General features: G+C 39.4%; 1 protein-coding gene across 1 annotated transcript; it reads left to right on the forward strand.

Moving 5' to 3' along the window:
* Positions 1 to 2,486: 2,486 nt before the first annotated feature.
* apip (APAF1 interacting protein) lies at positions 2,487 to 7,710 on the forward strand. Its single transcript, XM_079554771.1, has 8 exons — positions 2,487 to 2,544; positions 3,522 to 3,587; positions 3,653 to 3,753; positions 4,612 to 4,660; positions 5,732 to 5,849; positions 5,983 to 6,118; positions 7,069 to 7,236; positions 7,326 to 7,710. The coding sequence occupies exons 2-8, from the start codon at positions 3,522 to 3,524 to the stop codon at positions 7,423 to 7,425; spliced, it is 738 nt and encodes a 245-aa protein (XP_079410897.1). The 5' UTR covers positions 2,487 to 2,544; the 3' UTR covers positions 7,426 to 7,710.
* The last annotated feature ends 11,233 nt before the right edge of the window (positions 7,711 to 18,943 follow it).

The raw sequence follows: 18,943 nt of genomic DNA on the forward strand, positions 1-18,943 counted from the left end.
CACCGTTCGTAGCTTAGCGCACTTCCTGTTGCTATAATACTGCATTCAGACCAAAGCCATGGAGACTTTTCTGTTCTGTTTTATTGCCTTTATAGTTTGTGCAGCCCTGTGAGGCAACTCCTGTTGTGATATTGGGCTTTACAAAACCATTGATTGATTTAGACGTCAGGGGCGAGTGATTTTGAATGAGTTCTGAAGCGTTGGAAGGAGCTCCTGACTGAAAAATAACTGCTGTTTTGGGGCTAACTAGTCCCTCTTTGCTTCTGCCACGTCCTATGGATCTTTAACCATAGGTCTACCAATGGTCTACACGAGGATCTCTCTAGTATTTAAGCACATATCCAGCCCATGTGTCCGAATACAGGACGATTATTTGTGCCAGGGGACAGTGGCTATTCCAGGATAGCCCCGTTAGCTTGTTACAATCGCCTACAGCTCATTGTTGATGAAAAGTCTGCAATAAACCACAAATGCATCAAGCCCGACTCAGTGTGTGATCATCTCCAAGGCTGCTTTAAATAGTTCCCGGCTTTATAGACGTTATTAGTGCATCAGTTAGCAGTTCGGCTACGGACTTATTTGACATGGTTGCATGTCCTCATGTTGAAAGTACAGACTCGATAAAGTTGTATTGGGCAGAGAGAGCTTATCAGAGGCTGTCAGTGTTTATGAAATGGCTGCTTTTTACTATAGTCTCCCAGGGACAGCTCACAGACACCGGGGGCAGCGGTTAGCTATGACTGTACAGCGGGGCAGTGTGTGGCCGAGTGTCCACTGAAGGCAGGAGGTGGGGACGTGGAGGTACGAGCCCCAAATGTAGGGAGTCGGATCAGTCAAAGTCTACATCATAAAATATCAGCTACAGGATTGTATTCCTTTTTTAGAAGAAGATGAAGCAGAGCGAGCGAAAAGCAGACAGAACCGGAAGTTGCGAAGTCGAATGTTACCCATAATGCAACGCAAAATTCAGTCGCTCCCCGCCCATCGGTTGAAAATTTTGGGAGAGCAGATCACCCAAATTCATACACAGGCATGCAATTACAAGAAGGTTAAGAGGTTAAACCTATTTAGGCCATGTGTGCATACGTTTGCACAAAATTTCCATAGTGATCAAACCAACCTAACTCAAAACTCTATCACCTTAATGCGGATTGGTCCAATTCATTGACGTTTGACAAACAAAAAGTTTGATCATTCAACATGACATAAAAGTCACAATTTGTCTTTCATTGTGTCCAAGTTTGTAATGTGGAAAATCTTGTCACCCTAATTTTGCTGCAAGTTATTGTTGAATAAACATTAAATAATCCCATGAAGCTGAAATTCACGCTCAAAGCATCTGTAATTTTAACAACAGATTAAAAGGTCAATAAACAATACTTTTGATTTTGTCTATCACTGTGATCAGCTGTATTTTCATAGCATAACTTAGCCTAAAATGATGTTGTCATTTCACCCAAGGACATACAGTAGGCCTATAGGAAGGAGCACATATAGCAGCTTTACATGCACTTCTACGTAACAACGACAAAAACACACATCAATCGTGCAGCCTGGTATACGAGTCAGGCCCAGTGACAGCTCATATGTGTCGTCGGCTCTGTCGATACCTGTCACTGCTGGAGACATATTCAAAGCAGTCCCTAAGCACTGCCACGGGCCACATGGTGTGGTATAACGGTTATGATTAATATATACATGCGACATTTTACTACCATGCAAATGTTTCTGTGTACCATGGGAAAATATCTGTAGTTTGAGTCATAATCAACCGTCAAGTCCGCTTTGATCAAATCGCACGACATCTTAGAGCTGGTAATAAAATAGATGAATAAATACATAAATAACCATTTGTAAAAAAACGGTGTGATGCGATATGACCTTCATCAAGGAAGATCTTGAACTCTTTATAGGTATTAATACATTGTATATATTCACAGGTAAGGTTTTCATCTCTTTTTGGTTGCTTTTTTTGTCATGTTTTTGTTATTTTTTTGTTATTTTTTTTGCTTTTTTGTCATGTTTTCATCAAGTTTTTGTCACTTTTTGTGGCTTATTTGTTGTTTTTTCATCGCTTTATTTTCATTGCTTTTAGTTGTGTTTTCCTCACGTTTTTGTCACTTTTATTTTTCTTTTATATCCTCATTTTCGTCGCTATTTTGATGTGTGTGTGTGTGTGTGTTTTTTTTGCTTTTACATTTGGGTAAAGCCAAACTGGAGAAAATGTGCTCGGTTCAGGTGGGGGTTAAGAGGTTAAAAAGCTCCTTTCATTTTCGCCTTGCTCTAGGCTAGTCTACGACTGCCCTCTACTGGAAACATGGAAAACGATCCAATCTTTTGTCTATTTTACATTTTTATTACATCAGTTTTATGTTTTTACTATATTCATACGTTAAATTATCGATGATAACATTAAACTCAATAAAGTAAAACAAAAATTTAAAAGCGGCCGTTTAATAATAACATCATCTTTATGCGTCTTTGGTCGCTCGTTGATGACGTACATTCACACTGTTTTGGTTTTGACAGTTCTTTCCACCTAAAGTGAGTACATTTGTCTAATTCACGATAGTTTGTGTCTTGTTTTAACGCAGATTGCAGACACTGTGTGGAATATTTTATCCGTTTGACAACATGCAGAGAGATGACCGTTTATGCTAGTTTTGTGGGGCTTTACTGCTGTTTCTACACTGAGTCATGCTGTAGTGTTTGTTTCCATGTGGCTCTTTAGTGAAGGTTGCAGACCTTTCTATGTTCAGGTCGGTTTCATTTTAGGCTAAGTTAGAATACTCCCACTTTTTGTAAGATCTGTTGTGGAAAAAAGTCTTATCAACTGTTTGTCAATGCACTCAAGTAGAAGACAGCAGTTACTTTAACTCCCTCCTGAGCACATTTTCTCCAGTTCTTCCTTGTTTTGAACACATTTTAGTAGTTTTTGGCGTATTTTTTTAAAATCACCTTTTCATTGTTTTTTTGACAGATTTTTGTCACATTTACATTGCTTTTTTGTTACATTTTGTGGCATTATTTATTTATGTATTTATTTATTGTTTAGTTTTAAGTGGGACAATGTTCATTAATGAACATTTGGACAATGTAAATGTACCCGAATTAGCCAAAAGGCTTGTTTTCACCTGTAGTCCCCCTGCCAGATGTCATAAGGCAACCTAAAACCCCCACAAATATTGTTGCGTTTTGGTCAGGTTTTCAATTATTTTTTTTATAGCTTTCTTTTCTAATTTAGTGTAATGTAAAATGTGACCAAAACATGTCAAAAAAGCAATTAAAAACATGATGACAACACAACCAAAAAGGACAAAAACGTGACAATCATAAAGAGGAAGAAGCTTAGATGAGTTTTGTCGGTCTTAGCTTTCAAATGAGGCGTTAAACACGGGCCTATAGACTGTAAGCTCCAGTCAAGAAACTTTTAGATTTGGAAGTAAGTACATGTGATCCAAGCTTCATAGTAAACTTAAGAAACCATTCTGCTGTAATGAGTTTTTTCCTCCTCTGGACAGATGTCTTCGCTGTGCGGCACCAGTGACTGTTCCACAGACTTGTGCACGGCCTCCACAGAGAAGCAGGTTGTAAATAGATGTCAGCTGGAAACTTTTCCCTTGATCTGTGGTTCAACAGTTGTTTGTTGCAGGACGCGGAGCACCCACGGGTCCTGATCCCTGAACTGTGCCGGCTCTTTTACCAGCTGGGATGGGTCACCGGCACCGGGGGAGGCATCAGTCTCAGGAAAGGGTCTGTTGTTTTATTTTATTTTTATTTATTTAATAGAACATTTGGTGTTGGGAGAATGATTAGTGAACGTGATAAGGTTTGCTGTATTAAAGACCGTTTCCCTTTTTTCCTACATTGTGCAACTCTAATTTCAGCTTTTGTGTATTTTCTGCCTGGATGTTGCCTCATTTGTAGATATATTTAAAAGACCAAAAAAATTATTGTTCTGTGTGGTAAAAAAAAAGACAAAAAGTCATGTGACAGAAACTCATCAACTGAAGAAAGACTTGTCAGTTTTAACATTTTGTTTTGTATCTTGGTTTGGGGCTCTTTCTGTGACCAACAAAAAATGTTTGATGAAGCTGGTCAGAGTAGCAGGTAAAATCATTGGTGCACAGCAGACTCAGCTGCATGACCTTTACAGCCAAACGGTTGTACGTAAAGCCCAACAGATAATGGAGTGTCCGGACCATCCGCTTTTTAAGGAGTTTAACCTACTCCCCTCCGGACGCAGGCTAAGAATGCCCTGTACTCGAACTCGTCGGGCCAGGGCCTCTTTTATTCCAGAGGCTGTTTTGAAAATAAATGATCATATGTTGCTCAGTGAAGCTGCTGCAAATTAGGCTTTATTTGATCTTATGTTGATTGTCTCTCAGCTTCAGAGCCGGACTGAGGATGGCTGTGACTGTATGATCTTTGTCCCAAGCACAATTGTTGTCTCACTGTGTTTTTGTGTTTGTTTTTGCTTTATTATGTGTGGACACCTGCTGCATAATAATTTCCTTCGGGACATTAATAAAGTTGAACCTTGAACCTTGAAATGTAATCGGGGACTCACAATACACAGCTTGAATTTATCCTTCGTTTGTTTGTTTGTAGAGAGCACATCTACATCGCTCCTTCAGGCGTCCAGAAGGAAAGAATACAGGTGAGATTGTTCCAAAAGCTTTTGAGGTTTCCTGTTCCTTGTAGTTAATAACAGTCCATTTTTAATATAGGTCATAGAAATTGTCTTAAAATGTCCAGCATAAGCTAAAACTAATATAGCCTAACTGTCAAACATGCAACCCTTTATTAACAATAATAACAATTCTAGAGCTGAGGTAGTTTCTTCATGAGCATAGAAGGTTTTACATTAATTGGATGAGCTGTAACATGTAACTTTGATGCTTCCGAATGGGAGTTCTTCTCGATGGGAAACTGGGCGGGCGTGCAACACTCGACAGAAATGCTTCATGTGAACGCTATCTCCAATATTTTACAATAAAAGAGTCTGCATGTTTATTACGGAATACGGCAGGAATCCCAGAAATCTTTGCGGCACAGACCTGAGCTTTTGTAGAAGAGATTTTGAATGTCACAGCCTGGACTGGATTGATTGAGTTGAGACTGAAATTCTCTACTACAATCTGCAATTCAATGATGACTGAGAGTCTGCACAAACAATCGAGTTTAATTTCAAAACTGGGTAACGCTTTATACTTAAGTGTGCTCGTTAAGTATTAATAAGGTATTAATAAGCATTAATAATATGTGCTTGTATTAGTATTAACACACTGCTTATTATACTTAAATAGTTTGTTAACATCCTAGTAGGCCATTAATAATACACTTAGCCTTCATAGCCAACCCTTAACCGAACCCTGACCTTAATCCTTACCCTAACCCTAAAATTATTACTAATGCTTTTTTATACTAGTTGAGCACACCTTAATCTAAAGCGACACCAAAACTGCAGATGAAATGGGAAAGAATTATCCTCATGCTTGTCTGGATTTACATCTTTATCTTCATTTGAATATATTACTATATACTGTTAATATTAAAGTAAAGGTGCCCACTTTCAAATGATCAGAAAAGCCTGGTAAATTTTTTGAAGATCTACTGTAAGCGTATAAAAAAGTTTCATAAATTTGAAGGAAAAGCCATATAACTACAAAACGCTAAAGATTTTCCGTTCTCTTCGTACAACTGTTAATAATGTTTGTGTTTCCGTCAGACTGACGACATGTTTGTGTGTGACCTGGACGAGCGAGACATCAGCTGTCCCCCGGCCTGGAAGAACCTGACCAAGAGCCAGTGCACCCCTCTCTTCATGAACGCCTACACTATGAGAGGTACAGGCGTAAACTGGTCACTCTTAGGCATAAGGCAGACACTGAAGGGCATTGATAGATAAATAACGCTTTCACATTTTCCATAAGACTTATAAGTGATGTATAGGATATAATGATAAGTTATTTTTGTCAGGAGCACAGGCTGTGATCCACACCCACTCCAAGGCTGCGGTCATGGCCACACTGCTGTTCCCGGGCAGAGAGTTCCGTATCACCCACCAGGAGATGATCAAGGGCATCCGCAGGGGCACCTCCAGGACCAACTACAGGTGAGTGTTGTACAGAACAGAAGCAGTGAAAACACTGCCATGGTACTGTTTCTGTGGCACTAACTTCAGCAACGCTCCCTCTTGTGCATGTTGTAACACCAGGGCTGGACTGGCCAACGGAAGCTGTAATAATTTGGACTAAAATCAGGAAAGTTCAGGCAGTTGCATACAGGTTTTCATCAGCCAATGTGTAATCCCATTTGAATAAAAAATCAATTTACATATTAACGGGCCAAAACCCGGCCCAGTGGCGCTGGTGCTTACAGCTAAAAGGTCCCAGGTTCGAACCCCGGCCTGACGGGGCTTTTCTGTGTGGAGTTTGCTGTCCCGACCAAATAAACAAACAAATCAATAAGGAAGACAATGCTTTAGTTTTCACTAAAAGGTAGATTCTAGTAGACTAAATTTGAAACATAGTTTTCATTGCTTTTAACCCATGCCAAAGTTAACCGCTGATTGACAGCGCCTTAGTGAGTTAAACAGAAGCTCCATGTGTTGGTGGATTTGGTAAGTAACGACACTGTGCACATGTGCCAGGTCTTACACAAGTTTCACCCAGACAAGTCCAGTCTTGTATGTGTTGACACTGAAGGTTTCGTTCACCATTTCCTTAATGATACAATAAAAAGCTTTGTGCAGCTTGCAGGCTTTCACAACAAATGCGGATTTGTCCATACAAATACTTCCTGTGCCCATATCCAGTTTCTATACCCAGAGGTTGGGCTGTTACATCTTTGAACTCAGCCCATACACGGGACGCCCGCAGCAGCAGAATCCAGGACCCTCATTAGGGCTGTGAAGCTCTGTTTTCTATGTTCTATTGTAGTAAAAAGGGTCTGAAGCTACAACTTCAGGACATCAACATTTGCCTTTTAGGTTTTTTTTCTCAGCACAAAGAGAAAATGTAGAAAAGTAAAATACAAACCCATTGGTTGGTGTTTGATGTGCAGATACGACGACACACTGGTGGTGCCCATCATCGAGAACACGCCAGAGGAGAGAGACCTGAAGGAGCGCATGGCCCGGGCGATGCACGAGTACCCGGAGTCCTGTGCCGTCCTGGTGCGGAGGCACGGGGTGTACGTGTGGGGCGAGTCCTGGCAGAAAGCTAAGACCATGTCAGTAACACACACAGCATTAGCACTTACTATTTGAAAATGGCACAACAAAGTCTTGCATTTTACAAAGCGTTCCTGCTATGACTCAGGTGCGAATGCTACGACTACCTGTTCGACGTGGCCGTGCAGATGAAGCAGTGCGGACTGGACCCCGCGGCCCCGCCCAAAGACGAGAATGGCATCGTCTGACCCCCGACTGCTTACCCGTAATGCCACCGCGTTTACGAGCCTTCTGGGAGAACGGACCACAATCATGCCCTTTTGACTGTGGCCGTGGGAGTTCTGATGAGGCGTGATCAGAATCAGGTGAAGCCTGTGGGACGTGGGAGCGAGTGCAAATCGGCGAGACGGCACTTTGGTCAATAAGAGCGAGCGGAGGACATGCAGTTGAATTTAGTGTCTTGAGTCTGGGAGTTTTTACTAGGGCCTCATTTTGTATTTTTTGAAGATTATTTTTAATCCGACCAATGTGGTCTTCAACCCTGAGAGTTCCAAACTGTCAGGTCTGAAAACCATGCAGGTATAATGAAAAAAAAATCTTAAAATATACTATTAAGCAGGCTTGAAATGCAGATGGTGATTTTCAAATGAGGTCAATCATGTAGATCCTTTCCGTTTGTGCATTAGTCTCTTGCTCACATTCACACAATTTCCTTTGGGATCGATCAATAAAGTATTTCTATCTATGTCTAGGTTTGTTATCGACCACACTGGAAAAACTGACATCTTGTCTTAGAAAAAAATTACTTAAAAGTGCTTGAAATGTTGGGATTTATGTGGATGTGGAGCAGATTTGGACTCTCTAATAGGTCGCGATGATGTCCTAGAATTTAGAATCATACGTGTTGACAGAAAAGAAACTGAACATTGCGACCATCATTGTTCATGTGGATTGTCCGAGTAATGACAGAGACACATTAGTCACAAAAAATAAGACCAACAATATCTGCTTTTTGAGAGTTACCATAGTTACGGTCATGGAATTATTACCTTTTCCATTGGTCCAAACCTGCTCAAAATCAGCACTTTTTAAGCAATTTATCTATGCTGGGATGGCATGTTTTCCAGTCCGTATCAGACCAGGATTTAATTGAGTCAAATAATCCACGGTTAATCAAACAAATTGACGGTCAAGTCATCTTTTCTCAAGTAGACGTTATAAAGGAAATGTTTTTGCCAATTTGTCATAATATTAACAAATTGATTTCAATACGTCTGAGGTAAAATTTTACAGTATTCAATTCTTCCTTCGTTTGCATAGCACTGGCTGAATTCTACAGCTCGGTGCTCCTGACAGAACCTAGCTAACGATGTGAAGATGCAGTCACCGAACCTGGCAAAAGTCAGATTGATATTCCACAGTACAAATTTCATCAGCACTGATTGCTTTAATCTGAACATCAGCATCACGTCTGGGATTTCACTGTTCTCATAAAACATCAGTTTCCTTTCACTTTTAATCCGTTCGCTCTGAAACAGCCTTCTCCGTCTAAACTTTGCACTAAGCGCATCCAAACTTTTCCAATGACTCTCCATGGTGGTCTGTCTGACGTTGCCATGACAACGGGGCTTCAGAGCATGTCTGTGTAACGTAGTTTTTCTCTTACTTTTTATATGGATAGAAATCAGCATTTGTGTTGGAGTAATGCTTTGATAGCATGATGTTATGACTGTAGCTTAAATGTGGACATACATATACTCTCCAAAATACATTTTGAATTGATTATGCTGTTATTTAGACCAGTGTTTTTCAACCTTTGTTGAGCCAAGGCATTGAAATAATCACAAGGCACACCACCAGCAGAAAATGTTCTCATCAAAGTGTCTTGGCTAGGAACACCGTATAGTCTCACTAGCCACAATGCCTCAATACATCACTAATTCTCTTGTCTCAAAGAAATTAACTACCTGATATGGAAGAGATATGGTTACTCTGCCGATCACTAGACAGCATAGACACTCGAAAACAGTACATTATTTGTGGATAATAATGCATTTGTTTAAAAAAAACAAAAAAAACTAGGTGAGATTGGATAATTTCCCAAGGCACACCAGACAATATCTTACGGCACACTAGTGTGCCACGGCACAGTGGTTGAAAAACACTGATTTAGACTTCATTACACAGGTTAAAAACTTTCTAAACTCCGACATGTAGATTCGCACGGGGGTAGAATCACCTGAGGACCTCGGAGTTTACAGAATTACCAACATGGCAGGGCGGCACGGTTGCACAGTGGTTAGCGCTCGTGCTTCTCAGCTAGAAGGCCTGGTTCGATTCTCACCTGGGACGGGGCCTTTCTGTGTGGAGTTCGCATGTTCTCCCCGTGTCTGTGTAGGTTTCCTCCGGGTACTCCGGTTTCCCCTACCACTAAAACATGTACAATAGGCCAGGATGAATGAGAGTGTGTTTGAGAGTGCACATGGGGGACAAGGCTACAATCCGGCGTGGCTTGTTTACATGCATGAGACCCATGTACAGTACAGGCCAAAAGTTTGGAAATGCTTTTTTTATGTATTTGTTTTTCCTTTCATTTCCAAACTGCTCCTATGGTAGATTCTCACCGAAGCTGTTCATTTATGAGTGAACACATACGGAATTGTGTTTTAAACAAAATCGCCAAATCGCCGCCTGTCGCTTTAACCCCTTAACTCCCACCTGAACAGAGCACATTTTCTCCAATTTGGCTTTACTCCAATCCAAAAGCTTCTGGAAAAAAGGTGTGGAAATAGCGACAGAACTGAGACGAAAACAATGATGAAGATGCGACAAAAAAAGTGAGAACATTTTGCCAAAAAAGTGACGAAAAATGACAAAAATTTGACAAAAGAATGACAAATGTGACAAAAATGGATGAAAAAGTGCCAAAAATGTCACAAAAAATTGACAAAAAGTGACAAAAATGTGACAAAAAATTGACGGAAAAATTACAAATAAAATAACAAAAAAAAAGACAAAAATTAGACAAAATTTGAAAAAAAATGAAGAAAAAAAATTACAAAAATTAGTTGAAAACCCCCAAAAAAATGATGTGAGGAAAAAGATCCATTTAGATGAGTTTTGTAGATCTTTCAAATGAGGCATTACACTGGCCTACAGGATTTGGGTAAAGCTGAACTGGAGAAAATGCTCTCGGTTCAGGCGGGAGTTAAGAGGTTAATTACTGCTTCACACTTTTAACATTTGCTCAGTTAGCTTCACGATGTCGTCACAGAAATGGTTTGGACTCCTCAAACATGTTGGAAACGATCTCAGAAGACGACCTTATGAAGCTCATGGAAAAAATACCAAGAATCAAGGCTGGCAATTTTGAAGAAGTTAGAATATAAAACATATTTGTAGTTATTTCACCTGTTTTTGTTTCCTTCATAATCCCATGTGTTCATTCATAGTTTAACGCCTTCAATGAGAATCGTAGTTTGTTAATAATGTTGAAAATAAAGAAAAGCTGAGACATAAAAAGTGTGCCCAAACTTTTGGCCTGTACTGTATGTTCACTAACATGCACCGTCCCATCAAATAAACCAAGGGAATGGAAACTCCGAGAACGTCAGTAATTTTAACTTTTAGCCTGAAGTCCTTACAGGTCATTCTTTACATGAATTAGAGCGTCGTGAGCCCAACTTAAACCTCACTGTTCAATAAATAGATAGATGAAGTTGACTGTGTTTGTGTCCTCTAATGACAAAGAGACATTATTGAGATGAAGAGAAGAATAGTTTTTATCAGCGCACAGAGTCACATGCGGGAGTGTCTCCATGGCTCCTCTGTTTAAATAAAGCATCGAGCTGCATCTGTATCTGCAAAAAAAGAAACATTTATTCCACTTTGTGCCTCCAGTCCCGTTCCTGTGATTACGGCTGATCTGCAGATTCACAATGAGCTGGGGGGGGGGACTCGCCTTTTCTTTTTCGGAGCGACCCACTTGCGTCTTGGGGAAATAAACAGACAAAACCGCAAACAATGGCTCTTTGTGTTTTCTTATTTGCAAATTCATGCAAATCTCAGGGGCGTTTCATCTTTGCATCACTCTGGAGAAAATGTCCTCTTTTCTGCTCGGCTTCATTGTTTATGGCACAGGCTTAAAGCACTCCTGCAGACATGATCACCTTGGTTTTCTGGAAAATATGAGACAAGAATCAGGGTAAAGATACAGTTTGAAGATCGCAAACAACAGTTGTACACCAACAACAGCTTAGAATTTAAAATGACTGGACATGACAATGAAAAACAAATCTTTCTCTTCACTCACACCATTATAATGACAAATAAAGCTCTTCTTCTTGGAGTCTTGTCATCTTGTCTAAGCTACAGTCCAGTAATGTATTCATTTGTATCTTGTAGACAAGTGTCACATCTTTTGAGCATTTCCTGTTTTTCCCCAACAGAGGGCGTTAGACACTGTTCCAAGCATTGCCTGTGTTTTAGTAAAGAGGTGTTGAATCAAAACCTTCCATTTCACGCAGATTATTAGACAAACGTATAAACATGCAGAGAATTGAAAAGGACAGAATAGTGTTGTGTCATATAAAATTGATTATGTAAAATGTCATGTTTTTCTACATTCATTGATATCCTTTTCAGTCTTACTGGATGAGGAGCATGGGGCACAGGGCTGGTTTTCACACCTTTTTTTTTTTATTGAGTCCACTGCTCATCATCACAACATTTCAAAAGAGCCACACTTAAATTAAAGGGACTATAAGGAGTTTAAAAATGTTAAAATTAAGTATTTTCCTCCACCTACATGTTCCAGCCATGTCCTAATGTGTAGAATGAGCTCAGACCTGTTCACCACAACTGCCTCTAAAATCCTGTACGGTCACTCAAAAATGTATCACTTCGGCCCGAATTGCCGTCATGCACGAGCTTAATATAGAAGGTGCAGTTACATATATGGCCAGAGGTGGCAGTAGTGAGTATAAAATGGCGAACTTGCTTCCAGCCCCTTTAAATTAAAGCTTAAACCCTTGGCGTTATACCTCACTGCAGCCCTTTCCCAAAGTCGGGACATTGTGGCCATCTTGTCGATCTGAAAAGCTCTCGGGGGGCCCCCCAATCATAAGACAGACAATTTACTCTATTCAAAGGAATTTGTTATTATTTTACAGCTGAAGTTACAGAAAAAAGCAACAAGTAGCTATGACGGGCGGCTAAACACTGGTCTATATCAGTGTTAATTTTGACAACATATTTTAATTTAGTTTTGTCTTTTGACGAAAATGTAATTCCATTTTAGTCGAGATTTAGTCAAAAAAATATCTTCAATTTTAGTCTAGTTTTAGTCGACTAAAATTGCAAGTAAATTTAGTCGAGTAAATTACAGACAAATTTAGTCGACTTTGCATTTGTAATATTCATTATAATCATATTTAATCTTGTTCCTCTGCTTCATGGAGCTTTTTCCACATGAACAAAGCTCAGAGCTGCTCCTTTGGCCGTGATTGTAAATGATATGAGGCTCTTTCAGACGGTCAATAGAAGTTTGGATGATTTTAGTCTCTCCTTTTCATTTTTATTTAGTCTTATTTTAGTCGACTAAAATATCTGGACATTTTAGTCATAGTTTTAGTCTCATGAAAAACTTTTATTTTAGTTTTTGTCCAATTGTAGCCATCAAAAATATCACTTTGACTCAAATTAAGAATAAATATTTTAGTCGACGAAATTAACACTGGAACCTTTGTCCAAATAAATGCAAGGTAATAACAATGTAAATTGTTTTAGAGGCAATCTTTGAGGGCCACCCTGTAGTGCCTCTGTCCCCAGGGGGCCCTGGAGCCCTCTTTGGGAACAACTGCCTTATTGCAGTAATTAGATATTAGCCAAAGACCGGACAATCAACTTAGGTGTTTTTAGCGTAACCATGAGTTTGAGAAAATTAGGTTTTTAAATACAGTGTTTCTCCCACTAATTCGAAGTAATTGTAAATTGTCAGCAAAATATTAAAATACGAATTAATATGATCATAAAAACAGACACAAAAACACATTTTCTCCACCAGTATAAAAGCAGACATTGTAGAGACTCTGTGTGACAACCAACCCCTGACCCACATGAGACAACCAGCCCAGCAGCTGACCATCTTACACAAACTTGGTCCTAGCTCTCACATGACTTTATTTCGGAAGCTCAATATTTAATAATTCAAAGCTATCAATAGCTTTTTGCTACATATTAGATTTTTTCAGAATTTAATCACCAACATGTTTTCAACACATAATCATCAGACAGTTGAAAAATTGGCCAAACCCCCCAAAAAGACAAATTCTCTCCTCTCCTATCACATCAGGAGAATCATGATTTTAAACTTAATGTTCAAAAACAAAATCAAGTCACAGTGACGTTGCCCCATTGAAGTGGCGCCCCCTGTTGCTCGTTGCATGTTATACGATACACATTCTCGCACTCGGGTGAGGTTTCCACTTTCCTAATCACCAAAATGAAGGATAGTGATCATGAAGATGTGCTTGAAATTATGACCGAATACCAGCAAAAGGATAATCTCCCAGTATAGAAGAAAAAACGTCAAACATGTAGTGTATTATTCCCAGATATAGACCTTTTAACTTGTTATGATGGTAAGACATGATTAATGTTGCTTATGATTCATCCCCCTAATGAGAAACATGTATAGTGAGAACCTCCTGAGAGCTGCCCTGTAGGAAATGTAAACCTATAGGATTAGTTAGCATGCATGCTAAGCCCCCATGCTGCGCCATGGATAAATCATAATGTTGTTCATGTTCTTCCACGTCTCTGAAGGGATTAAATATAGATGAGAGAGATCAGAGCCCACTCCAGAGGTCTGTGGAGGGGTGGACCAGTGCTCATGTTCTTAAACATTACGGGTCTACAGCCCATTTTCCCCCGTCAGCTACTCGTGCTGAATTACAAAAAGGCAGCGAGTTACTGATGCTTTGAGGAGACTTGAGTGACTTAGACAGAAGAATGAAAGGAAGTTTGACTTCCCTAATACTTCATTATGAGTTATGAGCTGTTTCGCCAGTGACAGTGATCAAATGTGAATCAAACGCTTGTTGAAATGTGGGAAGCCTTCAAGTTAACAGGGCCGTAAGCACATGTTCAAAGTCCCAAATGTTTACAATATGTCAGCTTACCAACATTAAAGGTGAACTATGCAACTTTTTAGGTACAAAAAAAATCTTAATATTTGCGTATATTTGCCCTTTTAGTGACTCGGTGCTATAATATGCTCATACCAACTCATACCTGTAAAAACTTCAAATTTAGGAAAGAGTTTAGATCACAGCTAACAATTAAAACATGACATCCTCAATCTTTAAAGGTGCACTATGTAACTTTTTATGCGTGCCACCTTTGCTTTCCCTCACAGTGGCCTTTATCACGCTCCAGAATCAATTGTTTTGGGGTTTCTGGCCCATTTCTTGTATGAACCCCTAAAAACAATTGATTCTGGAGCGTGATAAAGGCCACTGTGAGGGAAAGTAAAGGTGCCATGCTGAACCTATAAAGCCACCGAGTCACTAAAAGGGCAAATATACACAAATATTTTTTTTTTCACATAAAAAGTTACATAGTGCACCTTTAAAGATTGAGGATGTCATGTTTTAATTATTAGTTGTGATCTAAACTCTTTCCTAGGTTTGAAGTTTTTACAGGTATGAGTTGGTATGAGCATATTTTACAACTTTCCGGAAGCTATATATACGGTAATGCAAACAACGACAACAACTAGCCTATAAAAATTTCTGCCGGTACACTGTAAAATGTAAAAATTGTTTCAACTCAAAAAACGAATTCCAAGAGCTGCCAAAATTTTTTCGCTTGAACCAATAACAAATTTACAATGTAGTCGATTTGAAATTTGAGATTCACTTCAATTCAATTCAACTGTTTTCTTAGGTCGACATTTTTCACTTCAGATAGACTGAGAACAGTTATGTCAACCAAAGAATACAATTGAACTGAACTGTCTAAAGATTTGAATCTCAAATCAACTACATTGTAAAGTTGTTATTGGTTCAACATAGAATTTCTTGGCCGCCCTTGGAATTAGTTTTTTGAGTTGAAACAATTTTACATTTTACAGTGTACATCACAAATCAAAATGGCCGCTTGACTGGAGCATTGGGTGGCTATCATCTGATTTGGGAAGATTAATTAAGCTGAATGATTGTCAAATTGTGATGAAATGTCATTTGATAACCATGACAACCTGCCTATAGAGTTCGGGAATTTGATGTCATACCGCTAAGCATTATGGGATTAGCACGAATTGTAAACTAATGGAGATTTTAACAGTTAAAATACTGGAGTTATGTTCCACATTAAAACATCACAGTGAGTTAGATGTATTTACAAGCAGTAACTCAGCGGCTAACGGAGTTGCTCCACGGCTTTTTTCTCCACTTTTTAGCTAATGTTAGTCAACAACAGTAACAGCTGCAAAGATGGCGGATCTCCATGGTAACTGTGGAATTTCCTGAACTCTATAGAGGCAAAGGTCCGATATAAACAGAAATTGGACTTAATTGGTCTCTAGATGAATGTTTGCACAGACTTGGAGTAACGACCCAGCTCAAGGCCAGATTTAGAGTTTTATAAAGTTTAAGATCTGCTTTAATGTTTAACAGCAAAGAGTCCCAGGTTGGACAAGAGCCCCTTTTAGCATTTCGGTATTTATGAGGCGGGCAAACAGCAGGTAAACATACGCTTCACCAATCCAGCTAACTTTATACTGAATTTCATGCATTTATATTCGCATTTCAGGAAACATTATGATCTAAGTTTAACATAATGCTAAATGTTTCAGAAGCTCTTTGGTGGCGTTCTTTCTAGTTTAAGATAGATAAGATAAGATAGCCTTTATTATTCGGTTTTAGATTTAGCTGCGCATGAATTTGAAGCCTGATGTGTCCGACCCAGTTACATTAAACGCTAGAACATAATCCACTCAATTTATTTAGATGTGCATGTGTTTCTACAGTAGGCCATACAAGATTGTAATCCCGACGAAATGGCAACAGCTTTTAGGCATGATTCGCTATCCAATGCTGTTTTCAGCGCTAGGGCCCGTTGTATCGGGGGAATATCAGAAAGCCGAATACTTTTTAAAATCTATAAAGCCTTTAGAATTAGATGGCCGCAAATATTTTTCCTCGACTATGTCTGCTTTTACAATACTACTGAAGGACATAACATTTAAAAAATACATTACTTATAGAGCCTTTAAAAAGAAATTCAGATCCTCATCCGTCATATTGACCCATATTTAAAATGTAAAGGGTTTCTTCATGTATATTACTATAATTCTGTATTTAAGGTGACAAGAAAGGAAATCTCTTAGCTGTATATTGTGTATATTCTGTGTACGTTCCACTCTCATCTCATTGTAGTACTCTGTGTGACCAGCAGGAGTCCTCTTGATTTCAGATCTTTGTGGATGATGACTGCAAGTACAGTCACATCTTGTCTTTGTTAACCCTTTTCCTCTATTTCAGTCAGGCTTATTATGGTTTTGGACACCGCGTTAATGACTTTCGATCAATCAAATTAATATTACTTGAAAGCCATGGATTGAGTGTCCTTATTCGATTCAGGTAGAACTAAAGAAGCCCCCCTTAGACCTTTTGTTGTATCTTAAGTGTGACATGTGATATAAGCTGAATGCCCATCTAGACTGCGCATGCGTAGGTCAATCAAGCTCCTAATTTCAGCCCAAACAAACCACTCCGCCATTGAAATGTGTGAGTGAGTTCAGGTAGCGGAGCGAGAACACTGAAGTGTATTGAGCCATAACTGTGAACTATAAGGCTTATGGTTATTGGTTTAAAGACTTTAAGTCTCAAGTGACATTTCTTGCAAATATTTAAGTTGTCAATATCTTGAAAGCGAGGGAAAAGTCAGGACGGCGTCCATAGCGGACCATAGTGGACCACAGTTGACCATAGTGGACCATTGTGGACCATAGTGGACCACAGTGGACCATAGTGGACCATTGTGGACCATAGTGGACCACAGTGGACCATAGTGGACCATAGTGGACAGGGGAACGACAGGACCTGGGATCAGCCCGACACAGACACCGCCACTTTTTAAATCATTTACATTTGTCTTGAAATCACAGGGAAAGTTTCAAAACAGTGTTGATGTTAAATATAGTGGGTACATTTCTGTCAAATTAGCGATCGATTAGCCATGTTGTACCATCAGATCACTTGTAAAAAAATACAAATATAGTAAATTTAGATGGCATTGCCTATATGTGTATGTGGATCTCTCTGGTCACAAATAAAACAAAGATTTTGTTTACTGTCCACCTCCTTGTTGACAAAATAAAAAAAGGGATTCTATGTTTTTATTCCTCATTCAAATGTTCTGAATATCGCCTTCAAGAATCAGAAATGTTTTTCTCACATATGTGAACAGGGACTGGTCGTCAGTTTTGAAGCATCTCTACATATGAACGGTCTTTCAGTTCTTTCTGTCTGTCTCCGTTTGCAGCCCTGGATGTAAAAATAGATTTTAAGCTAACATTGTAACAAGCTCGATGGCGACGACAAAAACGTTTTAAATCATCAACTTTCCAGTGGTTAAAACGTCCAAGTCAGAGCTTTCTTCGTTGCTTTACACTAACTATAAATATTGTTTGGTAGCCAAAAGAAATTCCACTACCCATAATGCAACGGGCGACCCGAGATGGGCATTCGGCTTATTGAGAATGTGGTCAACTAATATGTTTACAATGTTTGCAAGTTGCATGTTGTGGCGACTGCAGTCGGCATTTGTCGATTGGCAAATTTTAGTTTGGGGCGGCAGAGGAATCTTTTATTATTTTTTTTTTGTTATAATACGGGAGATTTACGGGATTATATGGGAGAACTGCGGGAAAGAAGTGTAAAATATGGTAGTTTCCCGGCCAAAGAACTGCGCTAAAGTGAGCCCAATTTGTGCCTAATCGTTTGTGTAAAAAAATACCTGACGGCAGCTTTGCATTGACAGAACTATGTGTGTGCCTTCATAGGAACTGTTCAACATGCTGAGTATTTTTCAATTACGCGTCCTATCCCTGTGTCTGTATGCGAGAGCGTGTCTGCTTTACTGAGCAGGCCCATTGTGTCAGCTCTGTGTTATTTATGCATGTATAACTCATATTTATCACGTTTTAGCCATAATGGACGTTAAAGCGTGACAGGCTGCGCTCATAACGCTCTCTTCCTCCTTCCTATTGGTGTGCTAATGAGGCCATCACACACTCACTCTTCCCAATGAGTAAACACTCAACTGCTCTCGTCGTCTTCAAGGTTATTCATTGGCATACAACACCACTACAGTATACTGCTGCTGATGCATCTGACTAAGTACTGTGCTACCAAGATTTTTATGCACAGAAATGTCTATTCTACTCATGCGACAACAGCACAGAATCGCAAATTCTTGAACGGACTTTGTTGTTGGGTGAGGGTATGGGCTTTCTTCTGTATCTAGCAACTCTTCCAAATTGATGGTGATTTACCCAAATAACATTAGTATCGTTCACTGGGTCTACTTGTCACTAGAACAACTTTTTCAGGTTCATTTACTCAGACACTAGGATTAGAGATGTTCAAATCTGCAGGCCGTCCGCAGAAGTATCACCGACATTATCAGCATGTTCTTTCTTCCAAGGCTGACGGTCCTGACAGGTCCATACAGAAAGCTTGGTTTCATGCCATTTGTCCG

This window comes from Gobius niger, assembly GCF_951799975.1.
Source record: "Gobius niger genome assembly, chromosome: 4".
NCBI lineage: Eukaryota > Metazoa > Chordata > Actinopteri > Gobiiformes > Gobiidae > Gobius > Gobius niger.